Below are 26,205 nucleotides of genomic sequence, written 5' to 3'. Positions count from 1 at the left end.
TCTGCTTCATAGTGTTCCATTGTGTAAATGTGCCACAGTTTTTTGATCCACTCATCTACAGATGGGCACTTAGACTGGTTCCAGCACTCGGCTATTGTAAATAGTACTGCTATGAACATAAGGGTGTGTAGATTTTTTTGAATTGGTGTTTCAGTATTCTTCAGATATAGTCCTAGCGATGGAATTGCTGGATCAAAAGGCATTTCCATTTTTAGTTTTTTGAAGAATTCCCATACTGTTTTCCACAGTGGCTGCACCAGTCTGCATTCCCACCAACAGTGCAGTAGGGTTCCCTTTTCTCCACATCCTCGCCAGCACTTGTTGTTTGTTTATTTGTTGATGATGACCATTCTGACCAGTGTGAGATGGTATCTCATTGTGGTTTTAATCTCTTTGGTGGCTGGTGATGTTGAGCATTCTTTCATATGCCTGTGGGCTCTCTGTATGCCCTTGTAGAAGTGTCTATTCAGGTCCTTTGTCCATTTTTTAATTGGATTATCTGTCTTCTTTGGGTTGAGTCATATAAGTTCTCTATATATTTTGGAGAACAAACCCTTTTCTGATGTATCATTGGCAAATATGTTCTCCCATACAGTTGGTTCCCTTTTCATCTTGCTGATGTTTTCTTTTGCTGAGCAGAAACTCTTTAGTTTGATGTAGTTTCATTTGTTTATCCTTTCCTTTATTTCCCTTGCCCTAGGAGATATGTTGGTGAAAATATAGCTATGTGGGATATCTGAAGTTTTACTGCCTATGTTTTCCTCTAGGACTTTTATGGTATCACAGCTTACATTTAAGTCTTTGATCCATCTTGAGTTTATTTTGGTGTATGGTGTAAGTTGGTGGTCTAGTTTCATTTTTTTGCATGACCCTGTCCAGTTCTCCCAGCACCATTTGTTGAAGAAGCTCTTTTCACTCCATTTTATGCTCCTTCTCCCTTGGTCAAATATTAATTGACCATAGAGACCTGGGTTTATTTCTGGGCTCTCAGACTGTTTTGATTACAGTGGCCTTGTAGTATAGTTTGATATCAGGTATTGTGATCCCTCCTACTTTGTTCTTTCTCAAGATTGCTGAGGCTATTCAGGATCTTTTTTTGGTTCCATATACATTTTTGAAGTATTTGTTCTAGGTCTGTGAAATATGGCATTAGTATTTTAATAGAGATTGCATTGAATCTATAAATTGCTTTGGGTAGTATGGACATTTTAATGGTGTTAGCTCTTCCCATCCATGCACATGGTATATGCTTCCATTTATTTGTATCTTCCTTAATTTCTTTCCTCAGTGTTCCGTAGTTTTCTGAGTACAGGTCTTTTACCTCCTTGGCTAAGTTTATTCCTAAGTAGTTTATTTTTCTTGTTGCTATAGGAAATGGGATTTTTTAACCTAATTTCTGTCTCTGATATTTTATTGTTGGTGTGCAGAAATGCCTTTGATGTATTGTCTTTGTACCCTGCTATTTTGTCAAATTCACTTATTAGGTTGAATCGTATTTGGTGGAGTCTATAGGGCTTTCTGTGTACACTATCATGTCATCTGCAAATAATGAGTTTTACTTCTTCTTTTTCAATTTGGATGCCTTTTATTTCTTTTTCTTGTCTGACTGCTGTGGCTAGAACTTCCAAGTCTATGTTGAATAGAAGTGGAGAGAGTGGACATCCTTGTCTTGTTCCTGATCTTGGGAAAGCTTTCAGTTTTTGCACATTGAGTATGATGTTGGTTTCAGGTTTTCTCATATATGGCCTTTATTATGTTGAGGTATACTACCTCTATTCACACTTTGCTGAGTGTTTTTTTTATCATAAATGGGTGTTGTACTTTATCAAATGCTTTCTCAGCATCCATTTATATGATCATGTGATTTTTGTCTTTCATTTAGTTTATGTGGTATATTATGTTTATTGGTTTGTGAATATTAAACCATCCTTGCATCCCTGGGATGGATCCTGCCTGATTGTGGTGTATGATCTTTCTCATGTGTTGCTGGATCCAGTTTGCTAATATTTTGCTGAGGATTTTAGCATCTATGTTCATCAACGATATTGGCCTGTAGTTTTCTTTCTTTGTTGTGTCTTGACCTGGTTTTTGAATTGATTTGAATATTTTCAGTATCTCAGCTATCTCTCCTGTGTGGTATAACGTTGATTGTTCTCAGTTAATGTCTTGATTTGGTTGCTATCATCTTCATTTGGTCTACCCAACCATGAAGCATCATCCAACAAGAAATGTCCAGCATGAAACTTCACAAACCACTTTTGACATGTTCAGTCAGTCACAGCACCTTATCCATACACAAATTTTCTTTTGCATTTCAGTTATGTTTTTGCCTTTCTTGAAATAATAAAGCATAATATGCTGAAAATGTGTATTTTCAATATTAAAATGGCTACACAAAAATTCACCAATTTTAATTTTTTTTAATGCACGCTGATATGACATCTATCACAATACAATCTTAATTGTTTGAATGAAGTTAAGGACAACTAAGTGCTTCTAGAGCCATCTTACAGAAAATAATCAAACGAACTTTTTGGCCCACCCAATACTTAGTGGTTTTTATGTGTAAGCCAGGATCAGTGTTCCAGAAGTGTGTTGATAGCCTAAATAATATCCCATAAGGGTGTCATTTGTTGTATAACCACCTTTCTGGGAAATTATTATTTTGAGGATTATGATTTGCTGTTTTATAATGCTTCTTATTCTTTTTTAAAAGACAGGTATTATAGATTCTCAGTTTTTTCATTTCGAATTGGAAAAAAAAATTATTGGATGCTAAACAGGTCCATGTTGTTTGTGCTTTTTAAGTTTTAGCTCATTGTAGATCCTCAGTAATATTTCAGAGGCCCTAGGATAGAGTTACATGATCCATGCTCATATAGGATACTTCCATTTTTAACCACTTTAAGATGAAAAAATGGTACAATTTGAGCTAACTAAATGATGAGATGTTCTTTATTCAATTAACTCTTTTGGATTAATATCACTAAAGGCCCCTTTTCTGGGAATATCTGATTTACAAATGGATGACTGGTGTTAGTGCGGAGAAGTACTAGTGAGAGTCTAAGGAAAAGTTTATTTCCAATGCTCCTTTACAGATACTAGAATTGCTCTTTTTCATGTAATTTGGGGTGGGAGGTTAGTAGTACTTGTACACTTATTATAGGCTATCTAATAGCAATAGCAGGTAATGACTAGCAGGTAATGACTGGCAGGCTGACATCCAAGAGAAAAAGAGGAATAAAACTATGTTACACAGTAGGTAATTTGTGTTATATAAGTTGCATATATGTTTATGTATGTCATGTACATAAAAGACAAGTCAAAACATGGTAATATGCTTTATTAATGTTAAGATAAGAACAACTTACCTTAATAGTTCATGAAGCATTTATTCTGTGTCCTCCTCCATAGGTAACCACAATCTAAATTTTATATTTGTGCAAGATTCTGAAACTTTAGACCTGAAGCATTTATTTTATAGTGTTCTTTAAAAACATTTATTTCTTCTATATTTCTTTTTATTCCTCATGGTAAATAAATATACTGGAAGCCAGAATACTTTTTTTTTTGCATTCACTTTTTCACCTTCTGTTCTCCCAAACTTCCTAGAGAATTTATTAAAGTCAAATTTTCTTTTTATTAGTATTCCCAAATAGGCCAACAGAGTATAGAGTTGATGGTTACATATATCATAATTATTTGGTATTACAGATGACAGCCTATTAGTGTGTTTATGTGGGTTTTTCTTTTGTTTGTTTGTTTTTGCATTCCACCTAGTGAGATGAGTGAGAAGTATATTTAAACTTGCTTTTCTTTGGTTTAAAAGTAGAATGTTTCCTTATAAAGTTAATGAACTAAAAAAAAAATAAAACAATGTTTAGTATCAATCTTCATTTGGACACTTAGCCTTTTTTTATTCCCCCCTCCCCCCAGTCTTAGATCATAATCATTTTGAGGAAGGAAAGAGGTTGGAAGGTAGATAATCATATTTTGTTTGCTCAGGAACAAAATTTACACATTATCATAGTTCCCTTTCAACCCAATATTCCTGGCTTTTATAACAATCTGTTCTACTGTTGAAAAGCTTTGAATTAGTCTCAATTTGGCATTGCATCGGTCCTCCAATAGTGATAATTCACTATTAATGAATTTGGGAAAGAAAATAGTTATAGTAAGTATTTTATTCCTCTTTGAGTTATGTATATTCATATGTATACGCCATATACTTGTACACCAGTACAAGGGCAAAAGTAAACTATTTCAAGTTCTTACAAGTGACTTTAGTGATTGGAAAGAGGTATTTAATTGACATCCCTGGAGACTAATTTTTTGTCTGTCTACAGGTTTTTATGGAACTCAATTCTCTGGGTTAGAGAAAAAGCTTATTCTTCAAGAGGGCCAATAGTGTGACCCAGATGGGATAGCTACTGTAGAATATGAAGTTGTTGTTTTAATTATGCAGACTTTCTAATGTATCTAGTGGCATTAACATTTAATGTGTGTTATAGGATCCTGATGGAGAAAACGCTCGTAGGGCATTGCAACGAACAGGAGGATCATTTCCAGGAGGACATGTACCCGATATGGGATCGGGGTTGACGAATTTACCACCTTCCATTCTCAATAATCCAAACATTCCTCCTGAGGTTATCAGTAATTTGCAGGCTGGTAGACTTGGTTCCACAATTTTTGTTGCTAATGTAAGTTTAAGCTTTAGTCTAAAATTTTGTCATTCAGATATCTAGTTCTGATTATGAGATTATTTGATTAGATGAATGGATTATAAGTTTATGGAACATTTTATTTTTAACTAAAGTAAGCCAAACATGAATTATTGTAAACTCCAACCCAATTTAAGTTTATATGCATATATATTAAGTTAGAGTGTATATACAAGTATTTTGAAATTTTTAAAAAGAGAACTGTGGAATTTATAAATGCTTAGCAGTTCTTGAAATTGTTTACTTTTATTTTAATGTGATTTTTGTTCATATTGGTAATCGGGTTTCTTTAGCTTTATTATTAGGTATTTGTGAGTGTGCATGTTGTAGTTGATTTGTCGTTTGTTCTGAGCTTTTGAAAGTCAGTGATATCAAAATACTTTCCAAAATAGGAATTTCTCTTAGTAAAAATGGATGTGCAAGTTTCAAATATACAAAACAGGATTGAGTAGGTGAGACTGTTTGTGAATTTTTAAAAAGTTAAGGATAAGGAGTAATGTAGATGGAGCTTAACTGGTTTTAAACAACCTAAGATCTTTTTATTTGGATATTATTTGATATACTTATTAAGAAGAATTATAGTTCTTTACAGAGAGTTTATAAAAGATTTGTTTGTATTATTTATAAATGGGGAGAGGGGTTTATTAGGTACATAACTTTATATAATTTTATGTTAAGCTTGACTTCAAAGTTGGTTGGAAGAAGCTAAAGGAAGTGTTCAGCATAGCTGGAACTGTAAAGCGGGCAGATATTAAAGAAGACAAAGATGGCAAGAGCAGAGGAATGGGCACAGTCACTTTCGAACAAGCAATTGAAGCAGTTCAAGCAATTTGTATCCTGATTTACATTTTAGGATTATTTAATAAGATTGAAGAAGCTTATTACCATTTTGTGAAAGTCGTGGAATTTAAGGTTGCCTGGCTGAGAAATGTGTGTTAGACTTTAGTCTCCAGCACATAAAACTTTTTCTATGTCCAAGTACTAAAGTCACTCTTAAAACTTGAATTAGCCATATTGTACAGGCCAGTAATGAACCCTTTTCTACTTTCTCTTCTTGCCTTACATAATTAATTGTAGTATACATGCTCTTGAAAGTTAAATAAACCTATTATATAATACAGTTGCTTCAAATGAAGCCTTGTTAATTTTCTTTATTGAATCAAAAGATGACATTTTATATGTAAAATCAAACTAAAGCAAAGAATTAAAGTTTTTCTTTTGAGTATATGGAAGAGGCTAATACAAATGAGTAAAATATTATTGATGCTGATTAAAGATTAAAGATAGCCTGACTTTAAATAAGATTATTAAAAATTTGTATTCAAGTATAATTTTATAGTTGTTTTAATTTGGCTTCCTTGACTGAACCAACAGCTATGTTCAATGGGCAATTTTTGTTTGATAGACCTATGCATGTGAAAATGGTGAGTTCCTATATATCATTTCATCTCCGAACTTTTGAAATGTTTCTATATTCTCCTACATTACATATCTTTTTAGTTATATATTAAGCTTACATTAAACTTTTTTGCATTAGGATGACAAGTCTGTCCCTCATGAAGACTACCGTTCACATGACAGTAAAACACCGCAATTACCACGTAAGTAAAAGCCATTAGAAACAATGGAAACTATTGTTTTTCAATTTTACTATGTGCTAAGCAGAACCCTTTGTTTTTGTGCTTATATTCCAAGTTGCCCAGTTTGGAGTTAGTTTGGGGTTATGGAGATAGTTTGTCATGATTGATTAGGACAATTGAGAAGATAAATATGTGCCATTTTTGTCTCTTTTGTGGTAGTTTTTCCCTATTACAAAAATGTATACTAAAATTTTTGGTGCATTTATACACGTGAGGGGAGAAAAAGTCTTTGTAATTTTACCACAAATAACATTTTTGGTATTTTTCCCAGTCTTTCCTTCTAGGTATATTTTTTTACATAGTTGAGAATTACCATATAATAATTTTGTAACTTTTTGCTTAACATAGAGTATAAGTATTATTCCATGTTGAAAATTCTTTCCAAATATTTTTATTGGTTGTATAATAGTCTATTATATGGATGCTCCATAACTATTATTCTGTTATGTATATTTAGCTGTTTTTTTTCCTTTAATCACCAACAGAGTAATTCATGTCCTTTCATATACAAATCTTTGGTATGTTTTTGATTATTTCTTTAAAGTAGATATCCTGAAGTAGATTTACATGTTCTCAAGCTTTGCTCATTGATCAATATTATCAAAATATTTTCCAAAGGATTATGAAACCACAATGTACTGTACTTAACATCTGCATCTCAATACCAGCTTTTAAAGTGAGAATGATACAGTACCTACTCACAGGATTGGCATGAGTATGGCATGAGTTAATATATAAAGTTCTTAGCACAATTCTTACATAATGTGAGCACTCAATAAATACTAGCTCTTGTTGTACCTTCTCCAGTTGTCATTAAATTGTTTAATATTTTAAATATGCAGCCAAACTTAAAATTACTCATGTAGCTATTGCAGGCCATATTTGTTTTAGATGATTTTTCTTTAAAATAAAACTTTACAGATAAAGTTGAGATTACTCCACTCCCCTGCCCAACTCCTGCCATATACCTTACCTTGAGGAAACAACTTATGATAAATACAGTGTTTATCTTTTGGGTTTTAATAATTTGATTACACATTTATACACCCATAAACATTATATGGATTTGTACTGTTAATTTTAAAATTTGGTGTGTGACATCATGTCATATATATTACTCTGCAACTTGCTGTTTTAGTTTAACATTGTTTTTTTGAGATTCATTATGTTGATACACATAGTTCTAGTTCCTTTAACTCTTAGTACCACACTTTATATATTTTTCTGTTTTTTAGTTATTTTTGTTAGAAATATTACTAGATTGGGGAGTGTGTGTTCTTTTTCTAATAGAATGATCTGTTGCCTCAGTGTTTTCTAGAAATTATGTATAAAACAGTCTGGCCTTGGTGTATATTTTTGGGGAAGATTTTTAACCACTGATTGTTCACATTTTCTATTGCATTTTGAGACAATTTTGGTTATTTTTATATTTCTAAGAATGCTACTATTTTTCTCCATTTTTAGATTTATTAGCATAACATAGTTTCTTTTAAATTTCTGCCATATCTATAGTTCTGTCTTTTAAGTTTGTTTCAAAGGCTTGTAGTTTCTCTTTTTATCTTGGTCAGTTTTGCTTAGAGGCTTGTCAGTTTTATTGGTGCTGCCAAAGAAGTGACTTGTTTGCCGAATCTTAATTTCTTTTCTTAGCTTTATTATTTTCTTCTATCTATTTCTTTAGGTTGAGTCTCTTATTGTCCTAACTCTTTAAATTGAATATTGCACTAATTTGCAGTTCTTATTTTCTAATTAAGTAGTGACAATAAATTTAGTCATTATACCCTAGCTTTGTTATGGAGTACATTTATTATGATTTAATTTTTATTAAATTACCATTATTTTTTTTCTTAAGTGATATATTTTTGAATTTCCAAATGTCGGGGTCTTTTTTTGGGGGGGGGTATTATTTTCTAATTTAACAGTGTGGCCAGAGAATATGCTCTATATCATTGTGATCCTTTGGAATTAATTTGGAGCTTTGCGTTTTGGCTTGATATATAGCACATTTTTATAAATATTCCAGGTGTACTGGTGAATGCAGTGTTCTGTATACGTTCAGTAAATAAAGTTTTTAAATCATTGAAATTTTATATCTCTTCTACCAAAATGGTGTATTTATCTTTTTTAAAAATTGTTTTTGCTTTAAATATATTAAGGCTAACTCAGTAGGTACATCCAAGTTTAGAAAATATATTTTTATGTAGGTAATCAAAATTTTATCATTACACAGTGATTTTATTTTTACTATTTAAGTCTTTTTTTCTAATATTGTAGATACAACATCTTTTTGTTTATTCACATTTATCGATTTATTTGGATTAATTTCCATTATCTTATTTTTTCTTCTATTTTGCTTTCTTTTTTATTGGTTATTGTTGACATTTGAATATGTCTTTATAAAGTCCCAAGTCAATGTAATTATACTTTTACTCATAGTAGAGTAACCTTTGGATGCTTTAGTTCTGATCACTTTTCTACTGAAATATATGCTATTATTGCTCAGTGTCTTATTTCCGTATTGCTTTTTTTCTAATCCCACAAAGCAGGCATTATTATTTACCATTTTTAGGTCTCATCATTTCTTTGCCTAGACCATGGCACTACTCCCCCCCCCCCCCCCATAAAACATATATTTAAAAGCTTTATCAGTGAGGATCTCTTGTTAGTAAATTCTCTCACTTTTGGTTTTTCTATATCTTGAAAAATATTGTACTTTCTCTGGCTATAGAGTTTAAGATTGATAGTTCTTTTCTCTTGACACTTTGAAAATATTCCAGAGTTGTCTGGCTTCCATTGTTGCTATTAAGTCAGCTGTCTGTTGAATTGTACTTTTTTTTAAAGTATATTTTATTTATTATGTTGTCATAGTAGTCCCAATTTTTTCTTCTCTTTGCTCCCCTCTGCCCAGTACCCCCTTTCCTTCCAGCAATCCCAGCCCCCTTAGTTTATACCCATGGGTCATGCATATAAGTTCTTTTGCTTCACCCTTTCCTATATTATTTTTAACTTCCTCCTGTCTATTTTGTACCAACCGATTATGCTTCTTAATCCCTGCACCATCTCCCCGTGTCTCCCCCTTCCCCCCCCCAGCTGATAACCCTCCAAATGATCCTCATACCTATGATTCTGTTACTACTCTGGTTTGCTTAGTTGGATTTTGTTTTTATTTTTTAGATTCAGTTGTTGATAGTTGTGAGTTTGTTGTCATTTTAGTGTTCATAGTTTTGATCTTCTTTTTCTGAAGTAAGTCCCTTTGACATTTCATATAATAATAGCTTGGTGATGATGAACTTACACTTACCTTGTCTGGGAAGCACTTTATTTGCCTTTTCATTCTAAGTGATAGCTTTGCTGGATAGAGTAATCTTGGTTGTAAGTCCTTGCTTTTCATCACCTTAGATACTTCTTGCCAGTCCCTTCTTGCCTGCAAAGTTCCTTTTGAGAAATCAGCTGATAGTCTTATAGGTACTCCTTTGTAGGAAACTCTCTGCTTTTCTCTTTCGGCTGGTAAGATTCTCTCTTTATCTTTCATCTTTGACATTTTCATTAGGATGTGTCTTGGTGTGGTCCTTTTTGGGTCTATCTTGTTTGGGACTCTGTGCTTCCTGGACTTGTATGTCTATTTCCTTCACCAAATTTGGAGCGTTTTTCTTCATTATTTTCTCACATAAGCTTTCAATTTCTTGCTCTTCCTTTTCTCCTTCTGGCACCCTTGTGGTTCCGATGTTGGCACGTTTAAAGTTGTCCCAGAGGTTCCTAATCCTCTCCTCATTTTTTTCAATTCTTGTTTGTTCATTCTGTACTGGTTGACTTTTTTTCTTCCTTATATTCCAAATCATTGATTTGAACCCCGGTTTCCTTCCCTTCACCATTGGTTTTGTGTAGATTTTCCTTTGTTTCATTTAGCATAGCCTTCACTTTTTCCCTAATGTGTTTGCCATACTGAAGCATATCTGTCAAGCCTGTGAGCATCTTTATCACCAGTGTTTTGAATTCTGTGTCTGTTAGGTTGTCTATCTCCTTGTCTCTTAGGTTGGCTATCTCTTCGTTCTTAGTTCTCCCACTGGAACCTTGATCCATTCCATTTTTTGGGCCATACTTCTCTGTGTCCTCTTCTTGAGAGGCTTCTGTGTTTATTTGCCTCTGTGTCTTAAGTAGAGCTGTCGCTCCTGTTATGATGTAAGGGGCAGAGTCTCAGGTATTCGTCTGTAGAGGGCGGCCCATTTCACCACGTTGTGGCACTGTATGTGGGGGAGGGGGCTGAGAGGGAACAATGCTGCTGGCTCAGCATTCGCCCCCTTTTCAGGCACTTCTCCCACTTTGTATGGGACTGGTGCCCCCTCTAGCAGTTGCCCTGGCCATTGTTCCCAGAGTGGGTAGGTCTGTGGACATTCTAGGACCGTGGGGGCCCTTTAAACAAGTGGACTCTGTTGAGATATGGGCAGTTTCTTCCTCTGCCCCAACCCCCACTGGTTTGCACAGTCAAAAGCAATGAGGCTTTATTTTCCCTGGTGCAGGGACAGCGAGCTCTGTGATCTGGTCTGGTGCTGAGAGCGCTCCCCAGGTGTGTCCCTCCCTATTTTTTAAAACGCGTGACTGTACTTTCCGCCAGCCTGCCACTGCTGCCACTGCCGCTGCTGCTGCTGCCACTGCCGCCGCTGCTGCTGCTGCCGCCGCCGCCGCCACCACCACACCGCATCCTCTCTGCCCCAGCTCCACCCCTCCTACCTGTCTGCATGAGTATTTCTTCTTTATGTCTTTGTTTGTTGGACTTCCATGTAGCTCGATTTTCTGGAACTTCTGGTTTTCTCTAGTTTTGAGGTAGTTGTATACCTTCTTAGTTGTGGAGGGAGAAGCAGCATGTCTGTCTAGGTCTCTATCTTGGCCAGAGCTCCCCGAATTGTCCTTTTTTTTTTTTAAATAGGTAAGCTGCGTTCTTCATGTAGCTGATTTTAAGATCTTTGTCTTTGGTGTGCAGTTTTACTACAGTGTGGGTGTGGATTACTATTTGTTGGGCTTTCATAATTTGGATATTTATTTTTAAAGGATAAACTAGAAAATTCTCAGCATGTGCGTCTTTGAATATTGCCCCTTCTTTCATAGGGCAGTTTTTTCAGTCTCCACCAAGTTTACCATATCATTCAGAATGTCATCTTTCAAGATCCTGGCCTTATGCAAGTCTTCTATTTACTTTTTAACTATTAATAATTTTTATTTAGATAAAAAGTAAATCTTTTGTTACATTACTACTTTATATTCTTTTTGAGATTTCCATTTTTATATACTCTCCTCTATTATATATGACCTCATAGACTTTGACAGAATCAATTTGTTATAATTATGCTAATTATTACCAACCTCCCCATGTTTTTTCTCCTTCCTTCCCTTCCCTTGCTTAAATTCTAATTTGGCAAGTGAGAGCTTACTCATTTCCTATGCCTCTTATTCTTACTTTTTGGTAGAAACAGGATTTCCCAGAACCATGAAGATTTTTTGTTTCAATACATGGAATTAACCTACTTTCAAGGAATCCTAGTTCAGTGAAGATTGATAGTGCTCGGTGTAGACATGAGCATTGTCGATGTTCAGATGTGCTATTGCTTTCAGTTGGACCATTTTTAGAGACTGAGCTGAGAAAAGATATTCCCCAGATCACGTTGATCTTTCCAATTTAAACAATAGGCCTCTGTACTCTACATTTTATATATATATATGTTTTTTTTCAGCATCTAATTGACACATTAGCTAGCAAGAACTTTAAAAGTGTAACAAAGCAGTACCTACTCAAATATTAATTAGTTCTGTATTTTAGGTTATCAGATTATCTTCTTGAAGTCTATTTTCAGTGAATTTAATTAGTTTATTTTAAGAGAAGTAGTAAAAAGAATATTGGATTTAGAAACAGAAAACTTAAAGTCTAGTCTTAACCACATAGCTAAATGGCATCGTGCAAATAAGGTCTCAAAAATTTCCTCACTATGGATAATATATGTGAAGACACTTAAGATACCATATAAATATAAATAAATATTTATGATAAAAGTGGGTAATGTAACATTTGCTTTATTCAGTATTGTTTTCATGATAGTTTACTTTTTAGTTTGATTTGAACCATCTTAAAAAATAGTTCTTAGATTTTAAATGGTTCTACAAATTCAAGAAAGTCTCGCTTTCAGATCTATGCCATAAGGTGATATAATATTTAAAATCCTCTTAGTATTTTATTAGTCCTTTTCAATATTGGGATATAAGATGTATTTGCTTTATAAAACACTTCTCATGCTTTATAAATGGTGTTATAGTGAGGGTTCAGTGTGCTGCACCCCAGTGAAAACAAGAACCAGTGGTCTTACTTACAAACTTGCAAAATTTTAGATACTACTACAGGTTTATAGCTCTTTAACAAATTGTAGTGCCAGTTAGTTAATCATATATGGGTTGATAATATTCTTATTTGTGTTTCAGGTGGTCTTGGAGGCATTGGAATGGGTCTTGGTCCAGGTGGACAGCCTATTAGTGCCAGCCAGTTGAACATAAGTGGTGTCATGGGAAATTTAGGTCCAAGTGGTGAGTATTATAACTTGCTTGTTTCTTTTTAAATGATACATTTGCTAGGTCATAAAGCTTATATTTAGTAGTTTGTAATACTGTTTAAAGGACTGCATTTTATAGTTGGATATTTAGGATGTCACTTCAGTTTGAAAAAGGAATGAAATGTTGGAGTACAGAGAACATGAAGGAGAATGGGCAAATGTCAGGAAGGTTTCCAGGAGGCCAGGAGTGCTGTAGCTAGTAGCCATTTAGCACTGTGGATTTTTGAAATGGCTTTTAAGGCAGAAGGAGGATGTTCAACATGGAACCTTGTATATCATGAATATATAGTATTTGTGGAATTGCTGGAAGGCTACCATATCATAAGCAATTTAAATTTGCATATCTAGTTGGGCAGGTAGTTTTTTAGATAGCTATTTGACTCTTCACCTAGACTTGCCTTACAGTTTATTTTTTAAGATTGGCTTTTTAAACTTTTTGGTTTGACAACCCTTTTATACTCTTAAAATATGTTGAGGACTCCAAAGTACTTTTGTTTATGTGGTTATCTTTGTCAATATTTACTATATTAGAATTTATATATTTGTAAATGTATTTTAAAATAAGGAGCCCATTGTGTTAACATAACTACTGTTTAAAAATAAATTATATTTTCCATATGAGAGATATAGTCACAAGAGGGATATTGTTTTACCTTTTTGTACATCTCTTTAATGCTTGACTCAATGCAAGACAGCAGTGCTGTTATATCTTTTGCACTTAGTTTGTTACACCATCACACATTATGTAGTAGTTTATGGAAAATTCCACATTATATTCAGAGAATGAGAGTAAAAGTCATTAGTATGAATGAAATAGTTTTGACCTATTGGACCCTCAAGGGTCCCCAGACCACACTTTGAGAACTACTGTTTTAATTGATGGACTAATGTGATCAGCTTTTTTGGGGGGGTTGGGGGTGGAGATGCTATAGCTACACTTTAAATGACTAGTGTAGTTATGGTAATCATTCTGACCCAAAAAGATGGAGAATTTTTTCCTTACTCTTAGATCTTCCATCCTCCTAAACACATACTATTTTTATTCTTTAATTTTTCACTGCTCTCTTAGCTATCATGTGAAGAGTGCTTAACTTTCTCATCTGATGTCCAAATCTGCTATAGTGATAACTCCTGTGTTTGAAAAAAAAATCAGTGATAGTGATATTTTTTGTGAGGAAAAACAAGTATTTTCTAGTTCTAGATATTTTCTAACCGAATGTGAGTGTGACCAGTGAATTATTTTTCTTGTCTAAGAATTATTCAGTGAAGTCTTTCTGTGAATATTCATGATTAGACCATTGCTATGGCATAGTGCTTTAAACCATCCCACCTGGGCCCCGCTGCTTCTCTGGTGTTCCATTGTGACTAAATCAATGGTATCTATTTTGCTGTATTGTGTTATGTCATTCTTTAGTCATAAAAATATGACTTACTCAAAGTACATACTGTGTATTTTATTTGAGGTATGGGAATGGATGGTCCAGGTTTTGGAGGAATGAATAGAATTGGAGGAGGTATGTATCAGCACTTTTTTTGTATGTACCCACCACCATTTTTAGTAAATATGGAACTATGTTGAGAATTCCAAGGGGGAAATAGACGTGGTTTATTGTTGGCTCACTTCCTAAAAGCTACTAGCAGGAACTGAGCCTGGTATATACTTAAGGAATATGGAAGGTGATGTGTTAAGAAGTAGCTGTATGCAGTAGGGTAGATAAAGAGCTTACTGGTGAGACTTAACATTTACAAAATGTACCTTTCAGCTATACATTGGACAGTCAAATCTCAAAATTAATCTTTATTTCATAGGAATTGGGTTTGGTGGTCTGGAAGCAATTAATAGCATGGGAGGATTTGGAGGAGTTGGTCGAATGGGAGGTAGGTAAATGTATGTAGTGGGGCATGTATGTTACATTTAGTTTAATTTACATGTAAAATGTTCTCCCCTACTTAGGGATGGGTACTATAGATGTCTTTAGAGTGTGGGCACTTGGTGTTAGGGACAGGCATGGTGAATTGGTATATATGTGGAATATGATGTTGGATAAATCACAGACCTTTTTTGTATTTGTGACTTTGGCTATCTCTGGTTTCAGTATGTTCCTAAGTGGATTACTATGTATTGATATTCTTGAAAAAGGGTTAATTTGTTGCATAATTTTTTTAGAGCTATACCGTGGTGCGATGACTAGTAGCGTGGAGAGAGATTTTGGACGCGGTGATATTGGAATAAATCGAGGCTTTGGCGATTCCTTTGGTAGACTTGGTAGGCTGGCTGCATACTTCTTTTCTTTTCACAGGTTATAATTTTCAAAGTTTTGTTTCCTTTTTTGTGTGAAAAATTGGAAATTTATAATGTTTCACAAAATTTATTACTAGAAGAAAAACGCTGTGGGTTTTTATGTACTAGCTCTCTTTTTTAGTATCCTACATATTGGAATCCTATTTCTCGAAGACTATACTTTTCAGTTATTGTACATCTTCTGAGAGCATAGTACCCTGGGACTTTTAAAGTATGATTATTTAAATTAATTAGTATATTATCTTTCCATCCTTGTTTAGGCAGTGCAATGATTGGAGGGTTTGCAGGAAGAATAGGAGCTTCTAACATGGGTCCAGTGGGATCTGGAATAAGTAGGTTTAAATTTTACTAGAATTTATTTGGTAATATTGCGTGCTTGCAAAAGACTTTACAAGAGTAGTTATTGTAGTATAGTAATACTTTGTTCTTATATGTTAATAATGTCATGTTATAATTTATGAAAACTGATAGGTATTGAGCTTTTCTGTGTGATCACTGAAATTTCTAAAGTAACTTTGAATTTTACTACTTTGATATTTCTAAACTAACACCAGAGTATGTGTTAACTATAAGCCAATCCAAGAATCTCCTATCCAACTAAGAAATCTGGGGATTTCTCTGATCATGTGTCAAAAACAACTTTTGCATTAGCACCAACTTTGTTTCCAACTGCTGTTGGTTACTAGCTTACTTCATCTGAAAATACCTTTTTTGTCTTTTGGAAGATGCAGGTGAATTGCCCTGGATATAACACTTCTAGAGAGACCTCCTGAGATTAAGGCCTATGGTTGAAAGAGAGAGTCATTTCCTCTCCTCTTAAACCTTTCCTGTGATAGAATCAAGAGTAGTTGAAACACTGGGGAATGCCAAATCTCTTCTATCTCTTTCCGTTCCTACATTTTGGGCCTTAAAGGCTTAACACATGGCTTAGTTTCTGACCTCTGTTCCTTACTGAACCATGTCTCTTGAGTTCTCCGTATTTTACTGACTTCCTTAAATTGATTGAAATCTCACAAGTAGGAAATACAGTCTATTTGAACTGTTCTAAGAATGAATTCAAAAATCCTGTCAGCTGAAGATACTTCATTCCACTGTCGCTTGCTTCTCACTTTATTCCTCCTTTTTGGAGCCTTGGCCATTTTCCTATTAATGGTAACTTCCCTACCTTTCCTTTTTCCTAATAAGAGTTCATACTCCTGTTTCCCTGATTTTATATATTTTATTCACAGCCAACTTGAGGGTGATGTTAATTTTTAGAATTTCTGTGTATGAGGGTTTTAGGTATGAGAAAAAAGGATACATTTTGAGAATGAGTAGGATTGGAATAACGTGGGTATATATTCTGAGATAAATTCTCAAGCTCTAGCCAAAGGGTTGTGATTTCATTTTTTGTTAACTACTTCTGCAAGTTTTGTGTAACATTGAGATTAAAAGTTATTGTATTTCTGTTTTTATTGAAAATTGAACTTATACAAAAAGAGAAAATGTATGTGAAACAGAAGATACAGAGATGACAGGATGCTGAAAAGAGTATTTATATAGGAGAGTATGATGAGAACAACAATTTATGTATTAAAGTTGTAATAATTTGAATTTGCTCCATATATCTTTGTTTTAGCAATTATTAAGGTTAGTGTGTTACTAGAAAATAAAAATGAGGATAAAACTACTATAATATTAATGGGTAAAGTAATTGGGAGAAAATTTATATAGCATATATGATGGGTTTTATGATCAGAGTATAATATTATAGGAGTATATTTATATAATGTATTACATAGTGGCTAAAATTAACATTCAGTTAGCTATTAACATTCAGCTAACCAAATGTATACCAAATTAAATTCTGTTCCTTTGAAAACTGTTATATTGTATGTATGAAAATAATTTTATGCTTACATGTACTCTAATTACAAAAACAAATTAATTTTTCTCTCTCTTTTTCAAAAATGATTCTTTACCTCTTCTTCCTTTTGTTCTTCTCCTTCCTTCTCCTCCTGTTTTTAAAACAAAAACACCGAACTCCCAACTCCTCTCATCCCTTCCTGAAAATCCAGGTGGTGGAATGGGTGGCATGAACAGTGTGACTGGAGGAATGGGGATGGGACTGGATCGGATGAGTTCCAGCTTTGATAGAATGGGACCAGGTATAGGAGCTATACTGGAAAGGAGCATCGATATGGATCGAGGATTTTTATCAGGTCCGATGGGAAGCGGAATGAGAGACAGAATAGGCTCCAAAGGCAACCAGATATTTGTGAGAAATGTAAGCAACTAAATGTAAAGGGTACTTAAAATTATTTTTTGTCTTCTGTATCTGTTACTAATACCTTTTTTCATTCTAGCTGCCTTTTGACTTGACTTGGCAGAAACTAAAAGAGAAATTCAGTCAGTGTGGTAAGTATGCCAATGACTGCAGATATGTTGATACTCATTATGGAGGAAAAATTTAAACTTTTAAAGATTGTGTTTAGCCCTTTATCTGTCCAGATGTTTATTCCTAGGTTGTATGACATGTCTAATTTTACTTCAAATAAATGAATTATTTTGCTTTACTCTGACTCAGAGCAGTGTAAATTGCTACTAAATAACACGATGTAGAGTAGAGCCTGTCACTGTCTCCTACAGATAAAGAAAATGCTTGGTCTACTATCTGATTATTAAAAGGTTGATATCTCATGATTGTTCACATTTAAAATTTTTCTTTTCCTGGGAAATATTGAGTGGTATATTAATGTCCTTGTTTATATAACATTATAGTGCAGTATATTGTCAGCATGACCCAATGGTATTAACTCCAAATGATATGGAGTTAATAGATGACCCCATTCTTCATACTCTATGCCTACACAGCACAGGAAACTTACCTAATAGCATAGAACTCTTTAGACGTAGGTACATTGTGGTGGCCCTTCTGATTCTTTATAAACTATTGGCTGTAAAGATACTACCTGTACAACCTTAATATGTTTATTAGGTCTGTAGAAGATTAGGTGGTTTAGTACTTTTTTTGTGTGTGTGATGATGAGAGAATTAGTGGTAGTGAAACAAAATAACAGATTTCCTGCTAGTATTTTTCTGCTATTGGGTGGTATCCCAGAGACTCATCAAAAAAGTAAGCTATATAAGTAGCATATAATTTTGAAAAAGGGCAAAAAATGGTACATTCAGTCTTTTTTTTAAGTGTATTTTATTGATTACACTATTAACAGTTGTCCCAATTTTCTCCTCCTTTGTCCCCCTCTGTCCAGTACCCTCCTTCCCTCTGACAATGCCCCCTGCTTAGTTCATGTCCATGGGTCATGCATATAAGTTCTTTGGCTTCTCCATTTCCTTTATTATTCTTAACTTCCCGTATCTATTTTGTTCTTACCAATCATGCTTCTTAATCCCTGCATCATTTCCCCTTCCTCCCCCTGACCCCTTGTAACTGATAATCCTTCCAATGATCTCCATACTTAATGATTCTGTTCCTGTTCTAGTTGTTTGCTTAGGTTTTTTTTTCCTAGATTCAGTTGTTGATAGTTGTGAGTTTGTTCCCTTTTTAATGCTCACAGTTTTGATCTTTTTTTTTTCTTAAATAAGTCCTGTTAATATTTCATATAATAAGGGCTGGGTGATGATTAACTCCTTTAGCTTCACCTTGTCTGGGAAGCACGTTATCTGCCTTTCCATTCTAAATGATAGCTTTGCTGGATACAGTAATCTTGGTTGTAGGTCCTTGCTTTTCATCACTTTGAATACTTCTTGCCAGTCACTTCTTGCCTGCAAAGTTAGTTTTGATAAATCCACTGATAGTCTTATGGGAACCTCTTTGTAGATAACTCTCTGCTTTTCTCTTGCTGCTTTTAAGATTCTCTCCTTATCTTTAACCTTTGGCTTTTTAATTATGATGTGTCTTGGTTTCGTTCTTTTTGGGTCTAGCTTCTTTGGGATTCTCTGTGCTTCTTGAACTTGTATGTCTATATCTTTTGCTAAATTAGGGAATTTTCTTTCCTTATTTTTTCAAGTAAGTTTTCATTTTTTTGTTCTTCCTCTTTTCCTTCTGACACCCCTATGATTCGGATGTTGGCACATTTGGAGATATCCCAGAGGTTCCTAAGCCTCTCCTTGTTTTTTTAAAATACCTGTTTCTTCTTTTTGTTCTAGCTAAATGCATATCTCTTTCTTATGTTCCAAGTTGTTTGTTTGAATCCCACCTTCCTTCCCTTCTCTGTTGGTTTCCTGTGGATTATTCTTATTTCATTTGGTGTAACATTCATTTCTTTCTTTATTTTTTGCTGTTCTCTATGACTTCTCTCAAGTATCCTTATCACTAGTGTTCTGAACTCTTTTTCTGATAATTTGGCTATCTTCATTTGCTTAGTTCTTTTTCTGGGGTTTTGTTCTGTTCTTTCATTTGGACCATATTTCTTTGTCTCCTCAGTTAGGCAGCCTCCCTGTGTTTATTTCTGTGTATTAGGTAGAGCTACTTTTATTCTCTGTCTTAGTAGTGTGGTCTGTGTAGAAAAGGCACCTGTAAATTGTGTGGGGCAGAACCTGAGGTATTTGCCAGGGTGGGGCAACCAGCTTCACCACTTTGTGGCTGTGTGGTGAGGACTCGGAGAGGGGACAGTGCCGCCACCTGGCTTCTGTTGGTTTGCCCAGCATTCTCCCCATTTCAAGTCACTTCACTCCCTTCCCGTGTGCCACTGGTGCCCTTCCAGCTTCTGTCCCAGTGGTGAATCCCAGAGTGGGTGGGTTTGTGTATGTTCTAAGACTGTGCTGGCCCTTTAAGTGGTGAAAATCCAGCAGTTTCTTTTGCTGCCCCAACCCCCACTGATTTTTATAGCCAGAGGTAAGGTGTGTGTCAGGTGGAGTCTTATCTTCCTAGTGCTGGAAGCCTGGGCTGTGCAGTCTGGCCTAAGGCTGGGATCGCTGGGTCCCAAGTTATCCCTCCCGACCGTTCTACTGCCCCTTTTCTGTGCCACACTGTCTTTCCACTGGTCTCCACAACCCTGCCCCTCCTGCCCATCTGGATGAATTTGTCTTCTTTAAATCCACGGTTGTTGGACTTACATAAGCTCAATTTTCTGGGTGTTATTATTAGTTTTGGGGTCTGGCTGTATGTAGTTCTTTCAGTGGTTGTGCAAGGAGGCAAAACTTGTCTACTTATGCCTCCATCTTGATGGGAAGTCTACATTCAGTCTTTGAGAGTTAATGAATAGTTGAGTATTTGTAATACATCTTTAATATTTTGATATAATAAAGGGGCTAAGTTTAATGTTCTCTCACAAAAGTAGCTTCTGTAGCCACTTATTACAAAGTGATAGATCATTTGTGATCAAAGTGGTCACTATGAAATCTGTTATCTACTGTGTTCTCAGAGTACTTTGTATGTAACTGTGTAATAAACTGTTCACATGTTTTCTTCCCTCCTAGATGGAGGCTGTTGAAGGCAAGAACTGTGTCTTTATCCTAGCACCTTTCATTGCCTCGATACATATAGTAAGAGTTTATTAAATATTTTGGAATTAAACATTCTGAGCAGATCTTCATTTATTTATTCTTGAAATCTACTAATACTGTATTTCTGGCAGTTTGTTTTCATTATGTTTTTTTTGGCCTCTTGTTGATTACTTTTAAAAAATATTTTATTCAAAGAAGAGAGTCTTTATTATTTTTTTTTGTTAAAGAAATTTGTTGAAAATGAGTCAACTAGTAAACAGTCACCACTAAGAGAGGTGTTGGTAGTCATTTGTAGCAGTAAAAATATCTACCAGAATGAGTAAGCAGCATCTGGCCTCAAGTGCCATAGATTACAGAGTGATGAACATATTAAGTCCTTACTGAAATATATGAAATGAAGAGCAATGGCAGCAAGTATAGATAATCTATGTTGTAGTTCCAGTGAAAAAAGAAGACATTAAAGTGTGGCAAGCAAATGACATTATGAAAATGTGACTAATATTGATTTAACTGTTCTTTATCCTATGTAGGAAGATTTTCTTTGATGTCAGGTATGAGCAGGGTTTGCAAAAAATGTGGATTTTTTTGGGTAGGTTCCTAGCTGGAGTGCTGTTGTTTTGACAGAAGGATATCAGCAATTCAAAGACATTTTCTGAAAGGAAATGTTAGTATCCAAATCTACATTTAAAAAATTTGTACAGCACTTTAGACAATAAAAATGTGGTTAAATAATTATTCTTTACTTTATTGTTTTAGCTCAGTTCTTATGTCTCTCTTTGATCAGTCTATAATTTTATCATGAGAGTAATTGTTTTTGTTTGTTCTCAATTCTAATTGTAAAAGCTTATTGCTTTTAGATTTATATTAAGGTAATATCAACTTAAATAATTTCCTACCATCTTCCTGTTTTTAATCTTGAATTACACTATGGGAAAGAAAATAAGTTACATAGTAATACAGAACTAAGTGCCCAGCTCTTGACAACTGTTGAAATCACCTGGTTTGTATGAACTGAACCATTTCTTTTTCTGCCAGATCACTTTGTTTTTAAATCTTGAGTTTTTTTTCCTTAGTATGGAAAATTTCTTTTTTTTTTTAAGTATATTTTATTGATTATGTTGTTACAGTAGTTCCATTTTTTCTGCTTTGCTCTCCTCCACCCAGTACCCCCCTGCCCTCCAGCAATCCTACCCCCCTTAGTTTATTTCCATGGGTCATGCATATAAGTTCTTTGGCTTCACCCTTTCCTATATTATTCTTAACTTCTCCCTGTCTATTTTGTACCAACCGATTATGCTTCTTAATCCCTGCACCATATCCCCGTTTCTCCCCCTCCACCCTCCCAGCTGATAACCCTCCAAATGATCCCCATACCTATGATTCTGTTCCTATTCTGGTTTGCTTAGTTGGATTTTGTTTTTATTTTTTAGATTCAGTTGTTGATAGTTGTGAGTTTGTCATTTTAGTGTTCATAGTTTTGATCTTCTTTTTCTGAAGTAAGTCCCTTTGACATTTCATATAATAATGACTTGGTGATGATGAGCTCCTTTAGCTTTACCTTGTCTGGAAAGCACTTCATCTGCCCTTCCATTCCAAATGCTAGCTTTGCTGGATAGAGTAATCCTGATTGCAGGTTGCTTTTCATCACATTGAATATTTTTTGTCAGTCCCTTCCTGCCAGCAAAGTGTCCTCTGAGAAATCAGCTAATAGTCCTATAGGCACCCCCCTGCAGGCAACTTTCTGCCCCTCTCTTGCTGTCCCCAGGACTCTGTCTTTATCTTTCACCTTCGGCATCTCAATCATGATGTGTCCTGGTGTGGTCCCCTCTGGGTCCAGCTCACCCGGGACCCTCCGTGCTTCCCAGACTTTTATGTTCATCTCCTTCACAAAATTTGGGAAGTTTTCCTCATTTCTTTCAATTCTTGCTTCCTCATTCTGCACTGGTTGACTTTTTTTAATCCGTATGTTTTGACTCATTGATTTGAACGCTTGTTTTCTTCCCTTCACCATTGGTTTTGTGTGGATTTTGCTTCGTTTCATTTAGCATAGCCTTCACTTCTTCTCTTATGCATCTGCCATATTCAAGCATATCTGTCAAGCCTGTGAGCATCTTTATCACCAGTGTTTTGAATTCTTCATCTGTTAGGTTGTCTATCTCCTCATCTGTTAGGTTGGCTATCTCCTTGTCGCTGAGTTCTCCCACTGGAACCTTGATCTGTTCCCCCTTTTGGGCCATACTTGTGTGTCTCCTCATTTTGACAAGCACCTGTCTTTGTTTGCCTCTGTGTCTTAGGTAGAGCTGTTGCACCTGTTATGTTGTAAGGGGCGGAGCCTTAGGGATTCATCAGTATAGGGTGACCTGTTTCACCACGTTGTGGCGCTGCATGTGGGGGAAGGGTCTGAGAGGAACAATGTCACCTGTCCAGCACTTGTCCCTTTTCCAGGCACCTCTCCCAATTCCGCACTGGATTGGTGCCCCTCCAGCTGCTGCCTTAGCCGTTGTCCCCAGAGTGGGTGTGTCTGCGGACTTTCTAGGTCTGTGGGGGCCCTTTAAACAAACAGACTCTGCTGAGAGATTAGCAATTTCTGCTTCTGCCCTAATTCCTACTGGTTTGCACAGTAAGAGGCAATGAGGCTTGATTTTCTCCATTGCTGGGACTGTGAGCTGAGCAGTCTGGTGAGGAGCTGGGAATGCTTCCAAGGTGTCCCTTCTGACTTTTTAAAACGTGTAACTGCACTTTTCGCCGGCCTGCCGCTGCCGCCGCTGCTACCACACCACGTCCTCTCCACCCCAGCTCCCTACCTCCTACCTGTCTGGATGAGTATTTCTTCTTTATATCTTTGTTTGCTAGACTTCCATGCAGTTTGATTTTCTGGAACTTCTGGTTGTTTCTGGTTTTGAGGTAGTTGTATTTCTTCTTAGTTGTGGAGGGAGACGCAGCATGTTTGTCTGCGCCTCCATCTTGGCCGGAAGTCGGATGTTTCTTTTTAACCAGCTCGAAGCCAGCAATAGCTTCTTTTGCATAGAAGCAGCGTATTGTTTAGTTGTTTTTCCCTCCTGAGCCTATGGCAGGTAAGTATATTCTCTTGGTTGCTTCCTAGTAGGAGTCTAGTGGTACTCCATGTTTTTTTCCCCAGGTTTATCTGCCAATAAGTGGCTCACCAGCAAGCCCTCTTCTTATTACATTTCTGCAGTGTATAATTGTCCTTGATGGGGCAATTCCAAAGGCTAAGAAATGTTGTGTTATGGGTTATATTACTCTCAAAGCAACCAACATTTTCTCAGCCTTTATAATTTAGAAAATAAAAGTGTTCATATATCTCCAAATATAAAACAATGGTAATAAGCGAGTATAGTAAAATATATCTCCTTTATCCTGCCTTATGTAATTCCTCAGTGACATGCATTTTTAAGAAGACTGAGGAAGAAATTAACTGACCCTTTCAGAGTTGGACACCACATTAATTCAGGTTGCACTAATGAAGTCAAATGCGCATAGTCTTTTAAATTTGCTCCATTTTTGTTTATACACTTTACCTATACACTGGCCTCTGGCTTAGTGTGGTAAAGGGCCATAACATTTGAGAACTGCAGTGCCCATTCTTAATTATTACTGCTATAAACTATGTAAAAAATACAGTTCTTTTTTCCACAGATTTCCATTATGTAGTTTTCTTCCTGAGTATACTCACTAACTGCTTAGAAAATAGAGTTTATTTACTAAAAGCCACATACTGCTTCAGGCATGCATAGTAGACTTTGACTCTAAAAAAACTTCACAATAAAAATAATACAGTGACAGTAAAATAATATATGAAGAACATTTATTGACAGTCACTTTTATACTTTTAAAGAAACATTTAAACTTTGGTTTTTTGTTCCTTGTGTCATAGTTATTTCTTGTAGAATATCTGATTTTGCTTTTTTTCCCTCCTGTGGTTATGTTACAGCTTTGCTTTGGAAGTAGATTTCATCAATTTATTTATTTATTTGCTTATATATGCTTTAATTTGGTCTACTTTTAGACATGCATGTCCCAAAATTCCACAAGTTAATAAGCAAGGTCAAGTAAAGTAGCAAGGTTTCTTTTACAGCAGGATATCATTTTTATAACTAATAAATGTAACAGCAATGTGTTTGATTATTCTGTGGTACCAATTTCTCATTGTGTACTATTTTGTCCTATACCTTTGCCAAAATAGCGGTCCTATTTTTGTTTTCTTGGAATTATATAAGATATTTGTAGATATTTAAGTCAGTTAAGAAAGTCCTCAGAAAAGCATACAAAACCAGAAAGGTCTGATTTTAATTAGTTGAAACTAAATTTTTTATCCTCAATTATTTATCTTAAGAAAATATCTCAAGTGATGTTTTCATGGGATTAAGAACAAACTTAGAAAACATACAACTCTTTCTGGTTCTATGTCTGCTGGGAGTTTTGGGACAGTCTAACAATGAAACAAGTATCTGTAAGCCACTTGCTGTGTAGCCTGATATTCAAACTGTAAGAAGTTTTCTGTATCTGCTAGGAGACCCTATCAGCTAGAAAAGCCTTGAGTTCAATTGTGAGTTCAGCAGTTTGGGGGTCTGAGTGAATGGTCCCTAAATCAAGAGACAAAATATAAGAGGAAAACAAAAGAGAAACTTGTCCTGAAAGATTGAGAGACAGATAATTACATATTTTCCTTTGAAATTTTAAAAATTACTTGCTTGAATGAACCTTACTATTGCTAACAAACCTATGGTGGGATAATTAATGTTAAAAACCCTAAAATTTTAGGTAAAATTAGAATGAGGACAAACTTGTAACCTTGAAAGCCCTTAAAAATTATCCACCATTTCCTTTAAAATCAATGTAATGTGTTGCCTTTTACCAAAGTATGCTTCATTGATTAAACTTGCTTTTTTTTCAGATACCAGCATTCAAGATATTAAGAGAACTCTGGAAATTGCTCTGTATATATCTTTAAAGTTTTTCTGAAATTTTTCCAGTTTCATTTTTTTGATGTTTATGAGAAATCTGATTCCTCTCTGTGTCTGTGTATGTGTGTATATTTTTAAACCATTTGTAGGGTGAATATTGTTTGGGTCTATTTTAACCATTATAATTTCTCTGTAAATTAGTCTGTTTTATAATTTTTAGAGAAGAGTTAAAGATCTCCTAGTCTGGGTTATAAAATCATGGTTTTAGCTCAAAATGACTTTTTAAAATTTCTTTTTTTTATTGTTGTTCTATTACAGTTGTCCCAATTTTCCCCCATTGCTCTCCACTGCCCCTGCCCCCACAGCCAATCCCCGCCCTGTTGTCCATGTCTATGGGGCATTTATACTAGTTCCTTGACTAAACCCTTCCCCTTCTTTTCCCCTTCTTTTTCCCCTTCTCCCCAACCCCGATTCCATCTGGTCACTCTCAGTCTGTACCATATTTCCATACCTGTGACATTTATTAACTCAGACCATTTCGTTTTGAGTGAGTGAGTGACAGACTATCAGTTTTTG

At 35.2% G+C, this 26,205-nt stretch overlaps 1 protein-coding gene across 2 annotated transcripts in view; it reads left to right on the top strand.

The window, feature by feature from the left end:
• MYEF2 (myelin expression factor 2) overlaps nucleotides 1–26,205 on the top strand; it is a 44,106-nt gene that overhangs the window by 14,579 nt on the left and 3,322 nt on the right. Inside the window, exons 6-16 of one of the 2 annotated variants that reach the window (XM_090270566.1) lie at nucleotides 4,512–4,703; nucleotides 5,403–5,556; nucleotides 6,099–6,148; nucleotides 6,262–6,325; nucleotides 12,827–12,928; nucleotides 14,418–14,468; nucleotides 14,764–14,832; nucleotides 15,122–15,220; nucleotides 15,517–15,588; nucleotides 17,314–17,522; nucleotides 17,602–17,653. In XM_090270566.1, coding sequence (XP_090126692.1) covers nucleotides 4,512–4,703; nucleotides 5,403–5,556; nucleotides 6,099–6,148; nucleotides 6,262–6,325; nucleotides 12,827–12,928; nucleotides 14,418–14,468; nucleotides 14,764–14,832; nucleotides 15,122–15,220; nucleotides 15,517–15,588; nucleotides 17,314–17,522; nucleotides 17,602–17,653 — 1,114 coding nt within the window. The remainder of the gene's footprint in view (nucleotides 1–4,511; nucleotides 4,704–5,402; nucleotides 5,557–6,098; nucleotides 6,149–6,261; nucleotides 6,326–12,826; nucleotides 12,929–14,417; nucleotides 14,469–14,763; nucleotides 14,833–15,121; nucleotides 15,221–15,516; nucleotides 15,589–17,313; nucleotides 17,523–17,601; nucleotides 17,654–26,205) is intronic. The other variant, XM_090270567.1, reaches the window with a different exon arrangement.

The sequence above is a fragment of the Furipterus horrens genome, unplaced genomic scaffold (assembly GCF_987537825.1).
Source record: "Furipterus horrens unplaced genomic scaffold, mFurHor1.1.pri manual_scaffold_3, whole genome shotgun sequence".
Lineage (NCBI taxonomy): Eukaryota > Metazoa > Chordata > Mammalia > Chiroptera > Furipteridae > Furipterus > Furipterus horrens.
The sequence above is the reverse complement of the archived record's forward strand: the minus strand, read 5'-3'. Positions and strand labels throughout refer to the sequence as shown.